The 22,590-nt window shown below is 39.9% G+C and overlaps 2 protein-coding genes across 2 annotated transcripts; both read right to left on the reverse strand.

Annotated features, from left to right (window-relative positions):
* Nucleotides 1–916: 916 nt before the first annotated feature.
* LOC121549296 (DBH-like monooxygenase protein 1 homolog) lies at nucleotides 917–13,321 on the reverse strand. Its single transcript, XM_041861158.1, has 12 exons — nucleotides 12,857–13,321; nucleotides 11,326–11,472; nucleotides 10,956–11,123; nucleotides 10,690–10,773; nucleotides 8,249–8,428; nucleotides 8,002–8,104; nucleotides 7,634–7,800; nucleotides 7,219–7,410; nucleotides 6,769–6,828; nucleotides 5,192–5,334; nucleotides 1,755–1,923; nucleotides 917–1,257 (listed from the first exon to the last, which is right to left on the reverse strand). The coding sequence occupies exons 1-12, from the start codon at nucleotides 13,136–13,138 to the stop codon at nucleotides 1,102–1,104; spliced, it is 1,851 nt and encodes a 616-aa protein (XP_041717092.1). The 5' UTR covers nucleotides 13,139–13,321; the 3' UTR covers nucleotides 917–1,101.
* A 3,037-nt stretch (nucleotides 13,322–16,358) lies between these two features.
* LOC121548982 (syntaxin-7) lies at nucleotides 16,359–22,532 on the reverse strand. Its single transcript, XM_041860734.2, has 10 exons — nucleotides 22,462–22,532; nucleotides 21,248–21,360; nucleotides 20,922–20,991; nucleotides 20,708–20,798; nucleotides 19,489–19,626; nucleotides 19,354–19,403; nucleotides 17,687–17,783; nucleotides 17,365–17,437; nucleotides 16,881–16,963; nucleotides 16,359–16,752 (listed from the first exon to the last, which is right to left on the reverse strand). The coding sequence occupies exons 2-10, from the start codon at nucleotides 21,330–21,332 to the stop codon at nucleotides 16,657–16,659; spliced, it is 783 nt and encodes a 260-aa protein (XP_041716668.1). The 5' UTR covers nucleotides 21,333–21,360; nucleotides 22,462–22,532; the 3' UTR covers nucleotides 16,359–16,656.
* Between the last annotated feature and the right edge of the window lie 58 nt (nucleotides 22,533–22,590).

The following is a 22,590-nucleotide window of genomic DNA, read 5'->3' on the forward strand; positions in this document are numbered from 1 at the left end:
CTGCACTTGAAGAAACTTTCAAAATTCTTGAAATTTTCCGGATTGACTGACCTTCATGTCTTAAAGTAATGATGGACTGTCGTTTCTCTTTGCTTATTTGAGCCGTTCTTGCCATAATATGGACTTGGTCTTTTACCAAATAGGGCTATCTTCTGTATACCCCCCCCTACCTTGTCACAATACAACTGATTGTAAGACGGAAATACATTCCACAAATTAACTTTTAACAAGGCACACCTGTTCATTGAAATGCATTCCAGGTGACTACCTCATGAAGCTGGTTGAGAGAATGCCAAGAGTGTGCAAAGCTGTCATCAAGGCAAAGGGTGGCTATTTGAAGAATCTCAAATATAAAATATATTTTGATTTGTTTAACACTTGTTTGGTTACTACATTCTTCCATTTGTGTTATTTAATAGTTTTGATGTCTTCACTATTATTCTACAAAGTAGAAAATAGTAAAAATAAAGAAAAACCCTTGAATGAGTAGGTGTGTCCAAACTTTTGACTGGTAGTGTATATAAATAAGCAAACATTTCTAAAAACCTGTTTTCGCTTTGTCATTATGGGCTATTGTGTGTCGATTGATGATGATTATTTTTCTTTAATCCATTTTAGAATAAGGCTGTAACGTAATAAAATGTGGAAATAGTCAAGGGGTCTGAATACTTTCCAAATGCACTGTATTTAAAACCAAATACTTTTTAGACTTTAGACTTTCACTTTTACTTGAGTCTATTAAGGTATCTTTACTTTTACTCAAGTATGACAATTGGCTACTTTTTCCACCACTGAGAATATGTCATGGGCAATACTAGCAAAAGGGTTCTTTTACTCAACATAAATAACTACCAACCTAAACTTGACCATCTTGACCATAGTTAATACTACTACCTCCAAAATACAAATCTTTAAACAATGTTATTTATTAACTCTTGGACATACAGAATATAAAAAAGTATGTTTTATATATATTTAGACAATAACCCCCCAAAAATCCACAATGTGAACATTAGCCCATCTGATGGATGACCAAGGCTATATCGTTCCACAGCCAGTGTGAGAGAGAGAGTGTGTGGTGTGATTCACACAGTGGAATGGCTATAGGCTTAAACAGGTCTGGACCATGGAGTATGTGAGGCACATTGTAAAGAGTAGAGCCACTCCACTGTGTGGCTCTGAGGCAGAACGGCACACCATGGAGGGAGGCTTGACTTCAGACTTCACCTCTGGTGGTGACACTATCGTCCCTTGAATCTGGAGGGGAAAAGAAAGAGAGGGAAATATGAATAACTATGAAATACAGTGAGGAAGATGACTATCCAAAGCACATTCAAGCATATACATCACAATACATACAGTGAGGGAAAAATACTTATTTCCCTCATTAAAATGCAAATCAATTTATAACATTTTTGACATGCGTTTTTCTGGATTTTTTTGTTGTTATTCTGTCTCTCACTGTTCAAATAAATCTACCATTAAAATTATAGACTGATCATTTCTTTGTCAGTGGGCAAACGTACAAAATCAGCAGGGGATCAAATACTGTTTTCCCTCACTATATTATACAGTCAAATTAAACAAATAACTTAACAAAATTAATATAAATCAACATCCCAAAAGAGTGAAAGGGCACAATTTCATTGGTTCCCTGTGGATGACATATTGCCGTCAGTGACTAATTGATAGCACCAGATCAGCCCCAGCCCCAGCCGTCTGATCCTCAGCCCCAGCTCTGACAGAACACTCACCGACCACTCGTCCTGCCCCCACTTGGAGCAGCGCACGTTAATGGGCAGCTGTAGAACCATCTCATTGAAGGACTTCCCTCTTTTCTTTGACCACCTGTACTTGTCCATGGCCTCTGTGAAGGAGAGGTTGCTGTACTTCTTTGGGCTCTTGATCATGAAAGGCCAGGTCCTTTGACAGAAGAGGAATGTACAGTAAGTACATGAAAGTAGGTAGAATGTTTCCCGTACACCTGCTGATGCACAATATATCAGTCGATGTACAGTTGAAGTTTACATACACTTAGGTTGGAGTCATTGAAACTCGTTTTTCAACCACCACACATTTTTTGTTAACAAACTATAGTTTTGCCATGTCGGTTAGGACATCTACTTCGTGCACGACACAAGTCATTCTTCCATCAATTGTTTACAGACAGATTATTTCACTTATAATTCACTGTATCACAATTCCAGTGGGTCAGAAGTTTACATTCACTAAGTTGACTGTGCCTTTAAACAGCTTGGAAAATTCCAGAAATGACGTCATGGCTTTAGAAGCTTCTGATAGGCTAATTGACATAATTTGAGTCAATTGGAGATGTACCTGTGGATGTATTTCAAGGCCTACCTTCAAACTCAATGCCTCTTTGCTTGACATCATGGGAAAATCAAAAGAAATCAGCCAAAAATTGTTGACCTCCACAAGTCTGGTTCATCCTTGGGAGCAATTTCCAAACGCCTGAAGGTACCATGTTCATCTGTACAAATAATAGTATGCAAGTATAAACACCATGGGACCACGCAGCCGTCATACCACTCAGGAAGGAGACGCGTTCTGTCTCCTAGAGATGAACGTACTTTGGTGCGAAAAGTATCTATATCCACAGTAAAACGAGTCCTATATCGACATAACCTGAAAGGCCGCTCAGCAAGGAAGAAGCCACTGCTCCAAAACCGCCATAAAAAAGCCAGACTACAGTTTGCAACTGCACATGGGAACAAAGATCGTACTTTTTGGAGAAATGTCCTCTGGTCTGATGAAACAAAAATAGAACTGTTTGGCCATAATGACCATCGTTATGTTTGGAGGAAAAAGGGGGTCGCTTGATAGCCCAAGAACACCATCCCAACCGTGAAGCAGGGGGTGGCAGCATCATGCTGTGGGAGTGCTTTGCTGCAGGAGGGACTGGTGCACTTCACAAAATAGATGGCATCATGAGGAAGGAAAACTATGTGGATATATTGAAGCAACATCTCAAGACATCAGTCAGGAAGTTAAAGCTTGGTCGCAAATGGGTCTTCCAAATGGACAATGAACCCAAGCATACTTCCAAAGTTGTGGCAAAATGGTTTAAGGACAACAAAGGCATTGGAGTGGCCATCACAAAGCCCTGACCTCAATCCTATAGAAAATGTGTGGGCAGAACTGAAAAAGTGTGTGCGAGCAAGTCTGATTCAGTTACACCAGCTCTGTCAGGAGGAATGGGCCAAAATTCACCCAACTTATTGTGGGAAGCTTGTGGAAGGCTACCCGAAACGTTTGACCCAAGTTAAACAATTTAAAGGCAATGCTACCAAATACTAATTGAGTGCATGTAAACTTCTGACCCACTGGGAATGTGATGAAAGAAATAAAAGCTGAAATAAATCATTCTCTCTACTATTATTCTGACATTTCACATTCTTAAAATAAAGTGGTGATCCTAACTGACCTAAAACAGGGAATTTTTAACTAGGATTAAATGTCAGGAATTGTGAAAAACTGAGTTTAAATGTATTTGGCTAAGGTGTATGTAAACTTCCGACTTCAACTATACATGTACATTATTCAAAACGTATGGTCAGAAGGATAAAGAGCAAAGCTGCTAACCAAATCATTCCCAAAGCATTTCAATGAGGTAGACGTTACGGGAAGTGGGACATTTAGTAGTTTCCTGCTAAGGCCTGTTTGTGTTTACAGAAGGTTAGCGTTCATCTTCACGTCAAGGTTTCTTGGAGAGCACATAGGCTTTCTCGGATGGAAAAAAGAGCTGTGTAACCTAATGTGTTTAGAGCAGCCAGTCTGACCTATTCAAAACCTCCTCATTCCTGTAGATGAGAACAAAAGGAGTTGCTTCCTTGTCCTCCCAAGTGGCGCAGTGGTCTAAGGAGGTGTCACCACAGACCCGGGTTCGATCCCAGGCTGTGTCGCAGCCGGTTGCGACCGGGAGACCCATGAGGTGGCGTACAATTGTCCGGGTTAGGGGAGGGTTTGGCCGGCGAGGATGTCCTTGTTCTATCGACTCCTTGTGGCGGTCCGGACGCATGCACGCTAACTTCGGTCGCCAGTTGTACTGTGTTTCCTCCGACACACTGGTGCAGCTGGCTTCTGGGTTAAGCGAGCAGTGTGTCAAGAAGCAGTGCGGCTTGGCAGGGTCGTGTTTCGGAGGACGCATGGCTCTCGATCTTTCCCTCTCCTGAGTCCGTACGGGAGTTGCAGCGATGGGACAAGACTGTAACTACCAATTGGATATCACGAAATTGGGGAGAAAAAGGGGTAAAAATAACAAAAACTATTATAAAAACGAGGTGCGCCCCGATGTAGTAGCAGGAGGAGTAAACGCACTCCAGCAGCCCAACCCATCAAATAGGCTCTCATTTCCAGGCCTCTTATTATTCTCAGGGCCAAGGTCTCCCTTACACAACCTACCAATCAGGGGCATAGGAACAGGAGACAACATGGACACATTACAATACGTAGTATCAGGTTAAGGAACATGTTGAACTGTGTTTACTGTATTTACTGACATACTGTTAACTGACTTCTATGTCATGTAATCATTATATGAAGTAGAATGACGTTATGTTTCAGGATTTCATTTTATGCGCATAAAGCAAACAAATTCAAAGTTAATGGCAAAACGATTATTTTCACAGCAACTATTGTGCATTGTTTAATTTAATTGGATGAAAACTATGTTATTTTGAACAAAATGAATGGAATGCAAGAGCAAAAACATAGTGTGGAAAACTATTGTTTTGTATATCTTGCTGTCAAATTCCAGCATGCTAACTGTTAAAGCAAAACACAACAGCCTAAAACAGGACAATGAGTATCACTGTTCTCAGCTGCAGCTCAGTTCCACATGTTGACCCCACTGGGCTAGTGTGACTACGAGCTCTTCAGGATTATATCCCATATTCCTTCCTTCTAATGACCTGCAATCTCTTTTTCAGGCCTGCAATCTCTATCTCAGGCCTGAGCAAATGTATGTATGTCCTCTCTGTATAACATGCAGTAACTAATTGAAAACATAACTTCTCCCTGAGAACACATGCTGTATGACCTTTGACCTTTGTAAGGTGCTCCAGGCAGAGAAACGATTCACCTCAAAAGTATCTTTCCCAATTGTTGTTGCAGATTCCAACTTCAACCGCTACATGGGTTTTGCAGTTTCAGTATCCAGCCCTATACTTACGTGACAGGGACCTGGATCTCTTTGACTCCAATGAACTTGAGCTGCCCGGTGATCTCAGGGAGGCTCTCACACCTAGCCAGGTTCACTCTGGGATAGTAGAGCAGGTAGGACAGACACATCTCATCCCTGGTGGTCAAACCACCCTGGGGGAACAACCAGAGGAAGATAGTCAAGAAATCAAGCCTGGGAGGCAATCAGTTTGCTCAATATTAAACGCCAATACAACAGCTAAATTAAAGGTTACATTTACTATGCTTTACTACTACCACGTTACACTTCTATTTTATATTATTTAGCTCCACAGAAACATTTGTCAACAAATACATTTATATCTTTGTAACAATCATCAGCTTTAACAGCCACTAAGAAATCATGAAAATCTGTTTCTGAAAAAATGAGAACGAGACTATGTAGATAGTTTACCCATTTGTGCCACAAATGCTAAAATATCCAATGTCCAAAGCATGGTTTAGTGTCATAGCATGTGCATAGACTGCTTACTGGGTAAGGAAACCAATATGACATTTTGTAACTTGGGTGAATTATCCCTTTAAGTACCACTTCAGGGTGTATTATTTCTAACACGGAGCAGACACAAAAGCATTGCTTTGTGGCGCCATGTGCTGGACAAAGTCGTAATGGCAAGCAATGTGTATTTCGGGGAAAATAATTGGCACGAATTCACAGAATTCACAAAATCATAACAATGGATAAAAATTCTGTCTGATATTGTTCCAGAATAACGAGTTAGCATTTTTTCTCCTGAACAGTAGAGAGTAACTGTAGAAGAAAACGAGCCCCGATTTACGACTGTAGTCATCAGTAATTTGTTCGTTTGATGTGTCTGTAAGAAACAGTGCCAGTAGCTGCAAACAGCGATATAACCAAGATCCTCCATCTGTGGTCCTGGGGCTGTATTTGCAGACAGATTGTTCAGCCAAGAACAGACAGCCTTTAACACATACGTCTGAAAGTATCAACCAAGAGGTTCATGCAAGGGAAACACAACTCATTCCTATAACCGGTAAATACATAAAACTAAATTCCATTCCATTCCATGCCATTCAAGTAGCCTACACTCTTTCTATTGATAAATTATCCGCCTTAATTCTGAGAAATATGAATGATAGTGTTCTTCAATATAATTATTCTTCAAGATAAGAATGTTTCAAAACAATGTGCTTGGTGTCTGTTTTATGGCAACGTTGAAGTCAAAGCAATAATCCCATAGCTCTATCCTAAAGGTTTGTGTAATAAAGTCAGCGTGAATATGATCACTATTGTCCCATCCTGCAATCAACCAAATCATCAACTCATAGCAACACGCAGACAGATGAGAAACATGAGCTCAAATAGACTCAAATAGGCTCAGCCTGAGGAAAAATAGGACACATGGAAAAATTTTGTGATCTCTGTAAACTCATAAAAACAGATCATTAGGAAGAAGCCACATCTTAAGGATGTGCTGCATTCACCATTTCAGGGCTGACAGGTCAGTTTCAAAAAAGCAAAAAAAGAGACAGCAGGGAAAATAAGTATTCATTTATCCATGTGGATTGTGAGTAGTGCATTCTTACCCAGGTCATGTTTTGTCTGCCTTTTGTGGTGTACTTGCATTCTGTGATCAAATTGTCACCCTGAAAGGAAAGCAGATTGAAATCAAGGCTCTTCTTTGGTTGTGAATTTAGAACCCCACATCAAACAGAATGGCGTTGTTATAAAGTACAACATCAATATAACACTAAAGCAATAGTACACGAGGTGCGATTTACTGTGGTTTTAGCACGGCTGTAGGCAACAGCCGTTTGTATGAAATCTTTTTCACATAATAAGTGAGCAAGAAAAAACAAAATGAACCTCCACTTATGTCCTGTATCTATGTAGGTGGATCAAAGTAATGCGATAATCAATATTTACTGTTCATCAGAGGGTGAGGTAAACATGCTTAGACCTGCAGGGGAAGCTCAAGCAGTAGAGTTTCCTTCACTACTTAACATGTCAGGTAAACAGTATAGCAGTGTACCAACAGGTAACAGCAGCCTCTCTTCCTTCAGCAGCTGGAACTCCTGGAAGTTGAAGTCAAACTCCTCGTCATGTGACAGGGGCTGCAGCTCCTCCTGCTCCCGGAAGTGTCTGGTTCTGATGGCGCGGCCAGCTAGGTGGGCATGCATCAGAACAGCAAACACCCTCACTCCGCTGGGCATCTCCTTGCCTAGGGACTGAAGGGGGAGCAAAGAGTCAGTGCTTTTTTAGTTAAATTGCACTTTTGGATGATCACTGTTTTGGGAACGTAGCAAGACTAAAACAGAGGCTTGTCACTGTAGGTGATATAGCATAACAGTAATTTAACAGTGGATGTTTGACTCCTGTTGTTCCCTAGTGAAATGGGAATGTCTGGCATCGCACCAGATTGAAAAACACCACCAGAGCTGGCTGTCTTACCTCCTGCAGACACTCGCGGGTACAGTGTCCTTCTGAGACGTACTCCTGCATGCCTGGAGGTAGCATGTGGTACAGACTGACCCACACACCTGTCTCTATCACTCCTGCATCATACTGACGCAGCTCTGGGGTGTAGAACAGACGCAGGCCAGAGCTGTCCACCACTCCTGACAAGGAAACAGTAACATTATGATTAACAGAGTAACTGACTGTTGCACTGTAAAGTGCTGTAGATATCACTTTGGCACACAAAATGTGTATGCTGTGAATGGGTGAAAGGGACAAATACAACGGCCAAGGCAGACAAGCCACATTCATTGTTTATGTAACATGATGTAACATGATGCGTCCTTGTTGGTGTATTATACCTTGTTGAAGGGCTGGGTTGTCATAGTGGACTTCCATCAGGACATAGACAGGGTCTATTGCTGTGCCAATGGACAGACCAACGTGGGGTGGATAGGTGAACCCCTGTAAGGGTAGATTGAGAGGCATACTGAACATGTTGATAAGGAAGCTTACATAATCACTCTGATACATGCAAATACATGTAGCTTATGAAATGTATTACAACACTGAATTTAAAACCACTACAAATAGAAAACAATTGCCCACCTCACCACCAATGGCCCAGGCGAAGACTATCGTCTCACAGGTGAGAAATGAGTCAGGCATATTTGGATGGTAACATTCATGGCTGGCATCGAGCTCACTCTCATTCAAGTTGCTATCACATTGATACAACAAAATGTGATGAACCAGGTTTTCGTGGCCCCTTTGAATCAAAGGCTCAATCTGTAAACAGAAAGAGGGGAAGTTGTACATTTTAATGTATTCTAACCACAGTTGGCTTCTTTTGAATTGCCTACACTTGCCTTAAAAGACCTCAATTCTATTGCTCTTAACCGTAGGATACACATGAGATGGGATAAACAGGATTGGGTTGGCCCTGCTCACCTTAGGATGAAAGTAGTGAAAAATAATATTTGTTCCTCAATGGGGGCCTCTAGTTTGGACTGCGATTCTGAGCAAAGCAGCTTGCTGCCTGCTGGGCAAACTGTGACATCATACTGTGAGGCCTCCTTTCAAATCAGCAGGACATTAGACCAAAGCTTGGCCTATGACCACCATATAAATATTTAGACATTCTTCCTTTTACTTTTTCTCAAATGTTATTATTTAGGGTGGAAGCAGCCGTCGTAGTCTAAGTTAGAGGTTGAGATTTTGCCATGAAAGAGGGGGGAAAGCGTATCTCTTGTTAGACGATTTGTTACACTGTGTAACAAATGTTGCCTTTATAAAACACTTTATAGGCCGCTTTCTCTGAATAGAGGACGTTATTGAATAGAATACATCTATCAAACTAGAATACGCATGTCAAGTAGACAGTTTTCAGGAAGTCTTGAAAGTCAGAGTCAGCTAAACAGGAGGTGAGGTTGCGGTGCCCAAGATAATAGAGGGTGGAGTGGTAAAAGACCAAATCCCCCAGAGGGACGAAGCAGGTGGAGCAGAGGGTAGAGAGAGAAACCGTGACTGAGAATATATCATGGGAATGGGGGCTTTTTTAAGTGTCAGGATAGGCGTGCACAGGGGAAATGAGACTGGCTCTTTTAAACTTCTGTTTAAATGCTTTAAAACCCAAAAAAGAACAACAGTAATGTCTCTTTATAGACCACATATGAATTGGATGAGACAGTCCTATTCATAACACACATAAAAACAGATGTCTTACATACTGCATCTCACTCGCTGACTCACACATCATGCACACGCACATGAAAACATCTGGGATGGAAAAATATGTTTAATGACAACAGCCTGACTCCCACGTGGCATTTGGATAACCAAATGATTTCAGTTTCACTCTAATTGTGTACTAGCAACACTTTTAGTATCTTACATTATTTCGTCATGCAAAGATCTCTCTAAAATAAGAGTTCACGACAATATATGGGCTATCTTACAACAACAGCGTGTGTTATGTATAGTGGAATCAGAGACCCTCTGAGCCACACAGCTGTTAATAAGGCTAGGATTTTCCACACTTTTTTTTCCACTGGAGCATATTTTTCAGCTAGAATGGTGCTGGTGTTTCTCAGTCTATGCTCTAATTGTCATCATCGGAGTGGCAGAGTGGAGAACAGAAGAGAAGAGCCAGCTCCATGTACAGTACAGTAAGCTGTGTGCTGGAGGGGGAGTAAGAGAACAGGGAGGTAGCTCTATTTATATCTTTCTGGCTCTGGTTCACTTAATGACTGAAGAATCTTTGTTTTGAACTCTTGCTCCGTCCAAGCATTCTAAAGTCAAAGAGGCCATAGCCATGGAAACATCAAAAGAAGCAATGACATGCTTACCTTGAATACTGTGTTCAAAGAGATAAATTAATGGAAGCATTTGAGAAATATATTTTGCACATTCTACTGCTCTCAATATTTGCCTTTTTTTGTTGTTGTGTGTAACAGTGTTTGACTTGACAGAATAGCCCTACTGTAAGTGATGTGACAAATGATAACGTGATACAGTACCACTATTCCAAATTACATTATATAGCTAAGGCAGTGTAGTTAAACATAAGAGCACATTTGGTATTTAGTTTTAAGAGCACATTTGGTATTTATGACAGATCAATGTGTCATCGTACCATACCTTTGATACTAAATTGTACGCGCTACCTCCTTTAATCAAGTGTGCTTTGAAGCCTTTTGGTTTCATAATTGTTCAATTATGTCTGGGGTATATAATTAAAACAATGGCTCTTTTAATACACATTAGCAATTTCAAGTTGAAAACAAGCTGCAGTGCACCTCAGAAGTGAGAGAAAGCTCCCCACAGGGGAGAACATACTTCAGACGACAGCAATGAAAGACGGAGGCAGGCAGACTAATAAAAACTCCAATTATCCAGGTGAGATGCCTTTAGAGAAAGGTAAACACGATGACTGCGCGATGACTGAACTATAGGCGAGTACTTCCTCAAGTGAAAGCCTGTTGTCGATTTGCTATTGTTTTTCTGCTGTGTTGTTAATATAGCTCAATGATTTCCAAGTGTGTACTTACTCTAATGATATGATGCTTCTTCTGTACCTCCTGGATCTTAAATATCTGACACCAGTAGGTAGTGTCCTTGTATGGCACTGGCACCTATCTTGAGAGAAACAAACAGACAGCGAGACTGATATTTACTCGTCATAAAATGTGACTAAATCTCACACAGTGCAAATATGGTCTCAGAGTTGGAAAAGTCCCTGTGAAGTGATAAAAGCTAGAAGTGGTATCAGGTTTGTTTAAGAGATGGTGATTTCTTCTCCAGCTGTCACACTTACGTTTATGTTTTGCAAGTTGAAAAAGTCGGCCCCAGAGGGAATATTAGCTTTCATTCCTGGGTCGAGTAGCCGCATACTCTTCCTCCCCCTGTTCACTCCATGATACATCGGTCCTGACGGTCCCACATCTTCAATGTGGTAGGCCCATATCACTCTCACTGTGCTTTCCTGGGCAGCACATATTACACATCTATTATCTATAAATTAATTTCAATTTTAACATTCTGTAAGAAGTACTATGACACCTCGGGCATGAACTGACATTTAAACTAAAACGCCCACCCACCTTACCCCATACACAAGCACACATTTAAACACACAAACAACACCCACATTTCCCATAGATAAAACACTTCCACCACCCACGTACCGTGATGTCCTTGTCATTTGTGTCACAGGTCAGGAGGTCCCTGCTGAAAGCCAGTACAGTATGTGTATTGTTCTCCCTGCCATATTCCAGCCTGTAGTTCTGCTGAACATCTCTTTGCACTTTTCTCTTGGCGTCTGCAAAGTAATCCTGTAGAAAGCATGCCGGATAAAACAGAACTGTTTTGGCTGCAATAATACTGTAATGAACAAAAAATTAAGGAGGGGATAAGAAAGCTCTTCAATTTAAATATACATACATAGATGTAAATCACTAAACTTGGGGAAAACCAGTGTTCTTATGACACAATTGAAAGAGCACTGTAAACAACAAATGTGCATTACTTTGCTTAATATTGATCTATTACTGTAGCTAGGATAATGACTGTTACCATAGTTACTATACTTAATTTGTCTTGAGCCCCGTTTATACCTGGTACTAACATCTTGGTAGTAGCGTCTTTTGTCGTGATCTTGTCCACATTCTGATTGTCCCCACATTTTTAGACAGGTGTAGTCGATTAAAAGACGCATTGTGATCTGATTGTGATCAGATCTTCCTGTCCAAATCCGGAGGTAGTCAGGCATGCATTAGTCAGGCATTGAACACCTCCGGTGGTAGTCAGGAATTGTGTCTGGATATCTTACAAGTGTAGACGGATCTGGACAGTGAAACATCTAAAATCATTGACAGGTGGCATCATTGACTATGTGTCTTAAAATAAATAAATAAATAAATATTATTTCGAAAGAATAGCTGTGAAATAATTTGCATACAGGGATGGACCAGGAACTCTGGTCACAATGCGGACACAGTGGACAGATATGAGACACATTGTAATACCATGTGTAGACATATATCTGGAAATGTGGGCACAATCAGAAATTTGACAAGATCTCAGGACACAGGACCCATGTTAGCACCAGGTATAAACGGGGCTGTTGTTGGAAAGTGTCTGGCAGTCACTGCCAAGCCTAGCATGTAAATATGTATGTCAATTTTCCACTACGGTGGGCAAACAACAACAACATTGGCACAAAACTACAGCTGCCGTCTCCTTCTGGTAACACAATGAGAGGGGTTCTTTTAGATTGTGTGGCATCATTGCCAGAAATGTGATCCTTGATCCCTGAGGCAGAGCAAGCTTCCTGTGATGTGTAGCAATATCCAGACCCCTTACCCTGTTGGAGTTAAGCCATGAGTGGCTGGCTGTGCATCACAACAGTTTACCATACCTAGTTACACCTAACCAATAACAGATGTCACTAGAAGTTCAATTTGGAGACCCTCAATGACTATTTCATCTATTTTAATCAGGATTTAGATAGGACTATTTCAACACCCACAGTATACCCAAATAGCCATGGGGAAATAGTTCAACATAAATGTAATATAAATCATTATTTTCCTATAGCAGCACAACTGAAGTATGTATGCAATGTTACAATTTCAGTGAAAGTAGCCCACCTCGTGATAAAAAGCAAGGTATAGGCCTAGCTGCGTCACTTTCATTCTGTAAAACCCAGGTGCATACCTGTAGATAGGGTCTTCCATCTGTGACTCCACCAATGACAATATCCGACAACGCCATTGCACCATTGGGAGATAGACCAAATCCTATATATCCTCTCGTTTCCACTTCTATTTCAAAAGTAATTGTTCTCCGGTCAAACCTCCACTTTAGATGGTATTTCCCATGAGGGTCCAAGATAGTTGAATGTCTAAATCCGGTCCCGTGGGAAAAAGTTCCGTAAAACCAAAACGTTGTGAAGAAAACTAGGGCACTACGATATTTCGCGGGTAACATTGTGAACATTGACGAAAAAAAACAACTACAAACAAAATAAAATGTCTCCTTGAATGTCGTTTAGATAAATTGACGTTTCTTTATGTGTTTGGTTTGCCAGTTGTGCGCGGCGACCTAGCACGCTTACCCATCTGCGAGGAAGCAGCGCTTCTCTCATCCTCTCACTACAACTGTCGAAACTTGTGCTGGCCCCTTTGATCTTTAGAGACACGTCCCACACGGCTACTTCTGTGGTCAGGCCTTACCTGAGGTGTTTGTTGTACATACAGGTGGCTATGGCTTTCGGCAGTACAGCATAGGACCGTGATAGAGGCTATACATACATTTAACTGCCTGTATTTACAGGACAGAGCGTACAGAATGGGTGCGTGACAAGCACATCAATTCAGAATAATAATAATATGCCATTTAGCAGACGCTTTTATCCAAAGCGACTTACAGTCATGTGTGCATACATTTTTACGTATGGCTGCAACAGGGTGCCTGGTCACAATGTATAGTTATAAACTGGGCGGTTCGAGCCCTGAAAGCCGTGGTATATCAGACCGTATACCATGCGTATGACAAAACATTTATTTTTACTTCTCTAATTACGTTGGTAACCAGTTTATTAAAGCAATAAGGCACCTCAGAGGTTTGCGATATATGGCCAATATACCACAGCTAAGGGCGGTGTCCTAGCACTCTGCGTTGCATCCTGCATAAGAACAGCCCTTAGCCATGGTATATTGGCCATATACCACACCTCCTCGGCCTTTATTGCTTAATTAGACACTGGATGGATAATCTCTGAACATGTAAGGACATAATAGACTATTAGCCTAAATACCAACCTGAGATTTAAAAAAAATCTAAAAAACTCAAAGCAAAAACTCTGGCTAAATTAGAATAGGTCTACAGAGGAAGGAAAACAAGAGTATTACATTAATACAAAATAATACAAGATACAGAAGGCCTGTGTTTCTCGTATCTCACCATGTCATATATTTTGTGGTATAAGTCTCTTAAATTGAACTTCTCCTAAATGTATCAGTGCCATCCAGTCTGTAGGCCTGGTGTTTGGTGAACTAGAAAAGCAGCCATCAGTCAACAGACTGACTGCAGTGAGACAAGCAGAAGCTGCCAAAACTTCCAGGAACTGTCCCTCCTTCAGAAACACACCTACATGCAAGATGAGGAGAGGAAATGAAATCACCCACTGCATAAAATGGAAAATGTGTTGGAATTCCTATATGCAAATTTAAAAAAATAAGTAGCCAAGTAAAAATCGTTCAACAAGAATAATGCAATTAAGCATATGAGATTGAGTACACAAATCAGGTTTTTTATTCTCATTTATATAGCTCGTTAATCAGGTTTAATTAGTATATTGTACAGTAAAGCTTCCTTCTTCAGAAATAAATATTCAAATATACAAATGGACATAACCAAGAATCAAAAAGTTCAAAAACATAATTTCAACTTTTGATTGTTACCTTTACCATTAAAACGTTAAGGCAGATAAAACATTTTGTAGCCTAAAGTACGACCAAAACACACTGAATTAATATAGTATGCGAAGGTCAGAAGGGGGAAAAGGGAAGCCAGGAATTAAAGCTAGAATCCTTAATTGAAACAATAACAAAGCGGACACCCTGCCTCAGTTTTGGTAAAAAAGCTGAGGGATGAGCCAGGAGAAATGTAACCACTCTCAAATAGACAGAGGTATGGATGCAAGGACTGACCATCCATGATATAGTTTTAACCATGTTTACGTTTACATTCTTTCAACAACAACTAAAAAGTAAAATAAGCTTACATTTTGGGTTCTGATGGGGTATGACAGTTGAACTAATCTCATTAGGCATTTATAAGTTATATTCTTCAAGAATCAAAGGGTATATGTCATAAATTTATAAGTCCAAAAATGGATGTAGCAACTACGTATTCTAGCTTTAAGAGTTCATTGCATCTAGTGGTGCACTGCTTTTTATTGAAGAAAGTGAAAACGGAAAGAGCTGTATAAAAAAAAGATACAATTTTTGAGGCAGCAAAAACATTCAAAGGTCCAAAAAACGTATATAATCCATACATATTTAATCATTCAGTGAGAGTCTTTGTGAGATTAAACACAAATTCATAAAGTGAAGAATGAGGCAGCATTCCTTTGAGGAACCTTACAGCGAAAGTGATGCAAGATATTGTTTAGTATTGCACAAACCTTGACCTCTAGTGCATAGACAAGGCTACGGTCCATAATAATCAGCAGGTATCACACAAGCCTATTCCGGGTCTATTCTGTGTGTATTCTTTTTACTATAGTGTTAGTTCACAATCAATGAAAACATGATTTCAATATCTCAGGATACAGTCAGGAATGACAACGGCAATAGCCTGGACACAAAACCCCCCTTCTTTAACCGGTCTCCTCCCCTTCATCTACACTGACTGAAGTGGATTTAACAAGTGACATCAATAAGGGAGCATAGCTTTCAACTGGATTCACCTGGTCAGTCTATGTCATGGAAAGAGCAGGTGTTCTTAATGTTTTATTTACTCAGTGTGTGTCTGCAGATGGCATACAGTATTTAGACGCCAAAATAACGTACTCTTTATATCATATACAATTTAAGGAGTTTATACATTATTAATTCATTACTGATTGATTATTTTAGCAAATAGCAGCCAACAATGGCACATTGACACAAAGTTCCCTTAAAAAGTAATCTATTTTAATTTCAATATAATCTACATATACTGAACAAAAATATAAACGCAACATCTTCAACGATTTTACTGAGTTACAGTTCATATAAGGAAATCAGTCAATTGAAATAAATTAATTAGGCCCTAATCTATGGAGTTCACATGACTGGGCAGGAGCACATAGACCCACCCACTTGGGAGTCTGGCCCACCCATTGGGGAGCCAGGCCCAGCCAATCAGAATGAGTTTTTCCCCACTTTATTACAGACAGAAATACTTCTCAGTTTCATCACCTGTCCAGGTGGCTGGTCTCAGATGATCCCGCAGGTGAAGAAGCTGGATGTGGAGGTCCTGGGCTGGTGTGGTTAAACATGGTCTGCGGTTGTGAGGCCGGTTGGACGTACTGCCAAATTCTCTAAAACAACGTTGGAGGCGGCTTATGGTAGAGAAATTAACATTAAATTCTCTGGCAACAGCTCTGGTGGACATTCCTGCAGTCAGCATGCCAATTGCACGCTCCCTGTCAGGTGGATGGATTATCTTGGCAAAGGAAACATTTTCACTAACAGGGATGTAAACAAATTTGTGTACACAATTTGAGAGAAATAAGCTTTTTGTGCCTAATGAAAAATTCGGGGATATTTTATTTCTGTAAAGTGGGACCGACACTTTACATTTTGCGTTTATATTTTTGTTCAGTATAGTAAAGTGACAGTATGTACGAAACATCTGTCGTCTTTGTCTTCATTTTACAAGCAATGGCCTTGAGACTTAGACTTACTCAAACTTAGTCCTAACGAATCATTAAAATGCCAGGACCAAAGAGTGTGTGAAAAGCATCATCATCCTTTGACTGATGCCCAGATGATTAAACCAATGACAAAAGCAAGTACAACCAGAACAACAATGAGAATGCAGATCTTCTTTCTAGATTTGCGCTGAAAGGGTCAGAAGAAACACTTCATGTAATATGCAAATTGATTTGATTCAGCATTGTAATAATTTATTTAACTAATTTCATTGAATAATTATGTATTTATTCAAGAATGATTTTCATGTTACCTACCTGATAGTCTGCAGCCTGTGTTAACTGCTGGGTGGCATTCTGAACATGAAGGTCGGCAGTTTCGACATTGGCCTCTATACTGTCTAGGGGTATAAGAAAATACAGTGAAAGGGTCATCCTCTCACAGAAGTTCACAGTTTAGGTTTAATGTTTTCTTAACTTTGCAGACAAGTTGGATGTTTACTTCAGAACACTGTTACTTTTGACTTGTTGTACACCATGACGATGATTCAACTCTCAGAGGATGTCAGTTTTAACACCTTGAATTGATCCTCTGAGTGTTGTGGGACATATTTCAGTGTGTGTGTGTGTGTGTGTGTGTAGCGTAGCGTAGCTGTTTGTCATCCTCTGTTCCCAGAACACTCGTTAGACTCTTCTCCAATAAGACTCCTAAACATGCAGTATGTTGTCAATGTTTTGAAAGTGGAAGAGTTTCTGATGTATTCAGAAGTCTAGAGGTGTAAATGACTGCATGGATGCTTACCGATCATATCACCCTGCTCATGGACCATCATTCCCAAGTCCTTAAATATTTCATTTATATCTGTAATATCAGACTGAAAAAAAGTAAAACCAAGCATTGAATACACAGACAACATAACAAATTAAATAGACTGTATATAAATCCATTATGTAAGTGTGATTTGCAGGATAGCATAAGGTGTGCTTACTGTATGGCTTCCTGTATACATTAATTGAAAGGCAACCAATGTAATTTGGAGGAACGATAGACCCCCTACAAAATCTTTAATTCAACCCTGAATCTTGCACATTGTTTATGAGTAACAATAGGTGAGTGCTGTCACCTCTAGCTGTCTGATGGAAGTCTCTCTCTCCTGGATGAGCTGCAGGTCCTCCTCGGTGATGGCCACCTCCTGGGACTGTGACTGGACCTGCCCCCCACTGCAGAGTCAGACATGGGAAACACGTGGTCAACCACCCAAAGCAAACACTCACCTCCCACTGTCAGGCTGGGCCAGAGAGATGGGCCTGAAGGGCCTGTATAGACTGACATGATAACACTAAAGTAGATGGTTAGATAAAACAAGCAGACTAGTAGTAGTCAGAGAATAGTAAACTGTGGGTTTTTCTTATTGAACATTCATTTGATGGTTAAAACCCCTGTAGGTCTAAGCCCTTAGATCACAATATCTACTAAGCTAACATATGGAATTGTTTTAAGATGGTCATAAAATGTATAATTTAGCCATTTGATTTGGAATTTTAGGACCCCTGTAGGATATATATATATATATATATATATATATATATATATATAATTATTTGATGAAACATTTAATTTGGCCTCAACGCATTGAATAACACATTCATAAATGGCTAAACAGACAGATAAAAAATAAACCATAAAGGAACAAGGTTTTGAAGTGTCAGAGAGAGAACAAAACTTATTTTACCACATATTCACTTTTTTGCAATTTGTACAGCCCGGTCATGGGTTACCTTCAGACTCCCCCCTTAGAGCAGATCAACAGAACCTTTGTGTTCATGAGAGTCTCCCCTTTCGTTTATTGGTGACATATTAGTTTGTAGCTCCAACGGTTCCGTCTGGACAGTCGGTTTTGTGAGAAGACCTCTTCGAAGTCAGGATGTCCGCGACAAAAGGTTCAGACAACTGCCGTAAAGCGTGTGGATGTCGTAGAGCAAAACAACTAACGCTGTCGTGATCGTGAGAGTCTACCTTTTCGATAGTGGTGTAGAAAGAGGTCAGAGTTCCCGAGTTGGATGAACATTCAAAAATATTTTTCCCAGTTGGAGCTAGTTTTTTTTCTGAGTTCCCAGTTGTCTTGAATGCACTGAAGTCGGAAGTCAGAGATTTCCGAGTTCCCAGTTGTTTTGAATGCGGCATTAGTTTGTAGCTCACATGGTTCGGGTTTTACAGCCGATTTCATTATGATTTTCTTGTCTGGATCCGCTCATGTGTAGAAAAAGGCCGCTTTCACAAGCCCCATGTCATGGAATAGGCGAAAACGTTATAATGGCAGAAAGAGGGGATTGAGCTGCAGGCTCTACAAGAAACGGTAAGTCTCTAGCATAAGCATACAGGGAGCTATTCAAGATTAAAACTGATGTCACCGTTTGAAGCTGTGGCGCTTCAATCGACTTTAGGGGGTACAGAGGAGCAATTCATAGTAGAACAAGAGGTTGACCCTATATAGTCACAAAATAGGACATTAAAAATAGAGCTAAACCCTAATAGACCAAATAAATATTATCTCGACTGTTGTGGTTTTGAGAAAAGAGGATGTTTACATCCTCCACAACTGTAGGCAACAATAATTGAATCAGGATTATGTGTGTCTACAGCGGTTCTTTCCTCTGTTGTCGGCATGCAGTTTTATGTGGGGACAAACATTGGGTTGTATTTAGACAGCTTGCACAGTATGTTTAGTGCAGCATGTCTGTGCACTACGTGACTCAAAAGACCTAGATGACTGAAATGCTGAACTCTGACCTTTCAAAGGGGTTTCCATTTCCTCCAAAGCTGTCGTCAGGAAAGCCACCCTGAAGGGGGGACAGAACAGTCAGCCTGATGCGCTCTCATTTCAGGTGCAATTTGATTTGTTTGTGTAAAGCATTGACTACTAACCGACACTCTGGACTCGGCACGGACTCTAGCAACAAACTCCTTCTCTTTCTGAGCAGCCTGTCTCTGTGTCTTTTGGAAATTGGCCAGTGCATTGGAGAAGTCGTTGATAAGACGATCTTTCTGGATCTTTCTCTGGCGCTAGAAGAGAGGTAAACAAATGAGTAAACATCACATACTGTACAGTGTACATGATACTGTGTCATAGCACTCTAATTTAAACCGATTGAGAATTATTCTTAGGACTTCCGTCTCAGACCCTTATGCCCTACTTTACATAAACAGAAGTGAAATACTAACATCTTATTAAACACATTTATATTCATTTTTTTTTAAAGAAATACAACTAGAATGTGTTTGCAATTAAACATAGACTTTTCTTTCCATTGTCGAAATTAATCATCCAAGACAGTATTGAAAAACATTGTGGATGTTTGTAAGAATTGAATTATTCCTGCGTTCCAGCCATATGAACTTTACAAGAATGCAATAATTTCTTTCTTTACCACACACAAGCACAAATTCCTTCAACATTGTGGGATATGTGCTGTCAGGAAAACTGCTCATGATGTGTGCCTTGGGCCTTCCTTGAACAAGAAGCCACAACTACAAAAACAGGAAATAAAGGCCTAATGTGCTTAAGAATAGCGCACCAGCTGAATATATAAATAAAACAGCGCACCTTAAACTTTCCTGTTATAGATCATTACACAATGTAATGAAAAAGTGTTAATTATTTAAAGAATTACATTGAGAATAAATTCTTATCCAATTTATAATCTCAAATGTGTCATAGAAGTAAAACATTGATTATGCAGGGTAAATTTGAAGACAGGTGGCTAAGATAAAAGATGCAAAAACAGCATGTACATTTATTTTATATTGCAGGGTTTAAATGCTTGCCTGTAGATGGCGACATGTGCTGTTTAATGACATGCATTCATAACAGGTGAACAGAGGGCACTATTGCAATTTTTTTGTGTTGATTAACAGGAACAGGTCATCCAGGGACCAGCTTGGACAGCACAGGCCCGCCCACCTAACATGTGACCAATGAGCACTGAGGTGCTGTTCACCTGGCTGTTTTCACATTACTGTATGATTAACATTCTGTCTGCTATTGGGCATTACACTACAAGTTCCATGCAGTGCACACAATTATTATACATTTTGTTGCTCGTTGTAAATTAAGTTGAAGCTACCATACAAAAAAGTTGATTACCTGTTCAGTTGTGACAGGCAATGCGCCAAATTCCTTCATACATCGGTCTGTTTCTTTGGCAAGGTGGTTGACATTTTGCTGTTTCTGCTGCCTACATTTGAAAAGTCAAAAGCCTCATTTAGATAACATTCCATAGAAATACACATACCAGCATGTAATAAAATGTAAAAGCTACACACTACAAGAGCCCTCTTCTGATTAGAACGGAACTCACAGTTGCTGTCTGAGCTCAGTTGTGTCTTGTGGTGTTCCCAACTGATTCACAATTTTCTGTATTTCAGATGCTGGTAGAAACAGGGCACAAATATTGTGACAAAACAATGACAGTATGTGTGTTCATTCAATAGGAAAATTATTCAATTCGAAAGTTCTATCAAAACAAAAATATGATGTACAGGTATATTAATACTTTTGAGTCAATCACCAGGCCTCATATGAGAGGTATAGTAGCCTACAGGCCTACTAAATTCAGAGGATATGACCAAACTTGTGTACTGATTTACATGTTGTGTGCACAGTTTGCCCATATGTATCAATTACTTTGTTGTGTTATCTTCTGGATGTTGGAGATTATCGTCTGAGTAAGCACATTTGGGTCCTGCACTTTTCCGTACTGGTAGGCCATGGTTGACGCATTGGCAGTCTCCCTAAGACTTTGAAATATAAAATGTTACAAGTATTGTTGTAGGTTAGTCACTCACACAGCTTCAGTTCACTCCACCTGCTTTATGTATTATGTACACTCATTCCCCTAGACATACTGTAGTGCTGTCACCAAAGTGGTAAAAATCCTACTTGCTTGTATCAACTTGTTTTAAAATGAATAACCCTACATATTATATTCATGAATATTTAACATACTAATAATAGGCTGTCTGTAAGAGAAACAAATTAATGTACACGGTACAGTCTGCAAGAGGTTTTAGTTTAAATTCATCAGCCTTCCACTCAGATTAGATAGGCCTTCAAAAGAGGCAAGGCGCAGACTCAGTTCAAAGTCTAATTTTGATTAAGCCTATATTTGGTTGAGTTGTCAACTAACATGAATTTAAAGTGAACACAATAAAAAATGTTACCATGTCATTGGATTTAGTTTAAAAGTTTGGGTGAAAAGACGAAATGCCCTTACGTTGATAACTTTTTACAAATCCAATGTTTTCCACGTTGATTCAACATCATCACATAGACTTTTGGGTATAAATGATGTGGAAACGTTGATTCAACACGTTTTTTCACAGTGGGAGGGCACCTATAGCACAAGCTAATATACTGGCACATACATGTATTTCAATCATTTCATCCAAACTGCTTGCGCGCATCTATGTTTTACTCTTGATGCACTGCAAGTCCCGCCTCCTCATTGTTTTCTAGGAGTATACCCACGTGGGTGATCAACCTGATTAACAAGGCCAGAAAAATGCGGAAATGCAGAACCCTGAATAACCTCTCTTTTTGCGACTTATGTCATCATATACATTTCAACAAACGCAATAGACGTTAATTGTAAAGTAGCCATGTGAATTTATATAAAGTAAATACTGCCCCCATACAGAGGTAAAAATACATTGTTTCTTCAGTTGCACAACTGCTGGCAACTGTTTGTGAACGCAGACTATAACATTAGCGTTCCTTTAAGGTCGCATGGGTACAGCTTAATTGTCGCTTGTTGACATTGCCAAATCATTACATGCCCAAACATTACTTTTGGTAAAATTCGGGGTAGACTAAATACTTGTTTTCCATGTTTCGTTTACCTTAGTTCTGTCTTGACAGTCTGCCCCGCCTGCACTCTGCTTCCTTATTTGTGTGTCATGCTTTTCAGTCACATGATCTGCTCTGCTTTACAGGGTACCCGCAACTGTTAGGTTCAAAATCAGCTATTA

The sequence above is a fragment of the Coregonus clupeaformis genome, chromosome 33 (assembly GCF_020615455.1).
Source record: "Coregonus clupeaformis isolate EN_2021a chromosome 33, ASM2061545v1, whole genome shotgun sequence".
Lineage (NCBI taxonomy): Eukaryota > Metazoa > Chordata > Actinopteri > Salmoniformes > Salmonidae > Coregonus > Coregonus clupeaformis.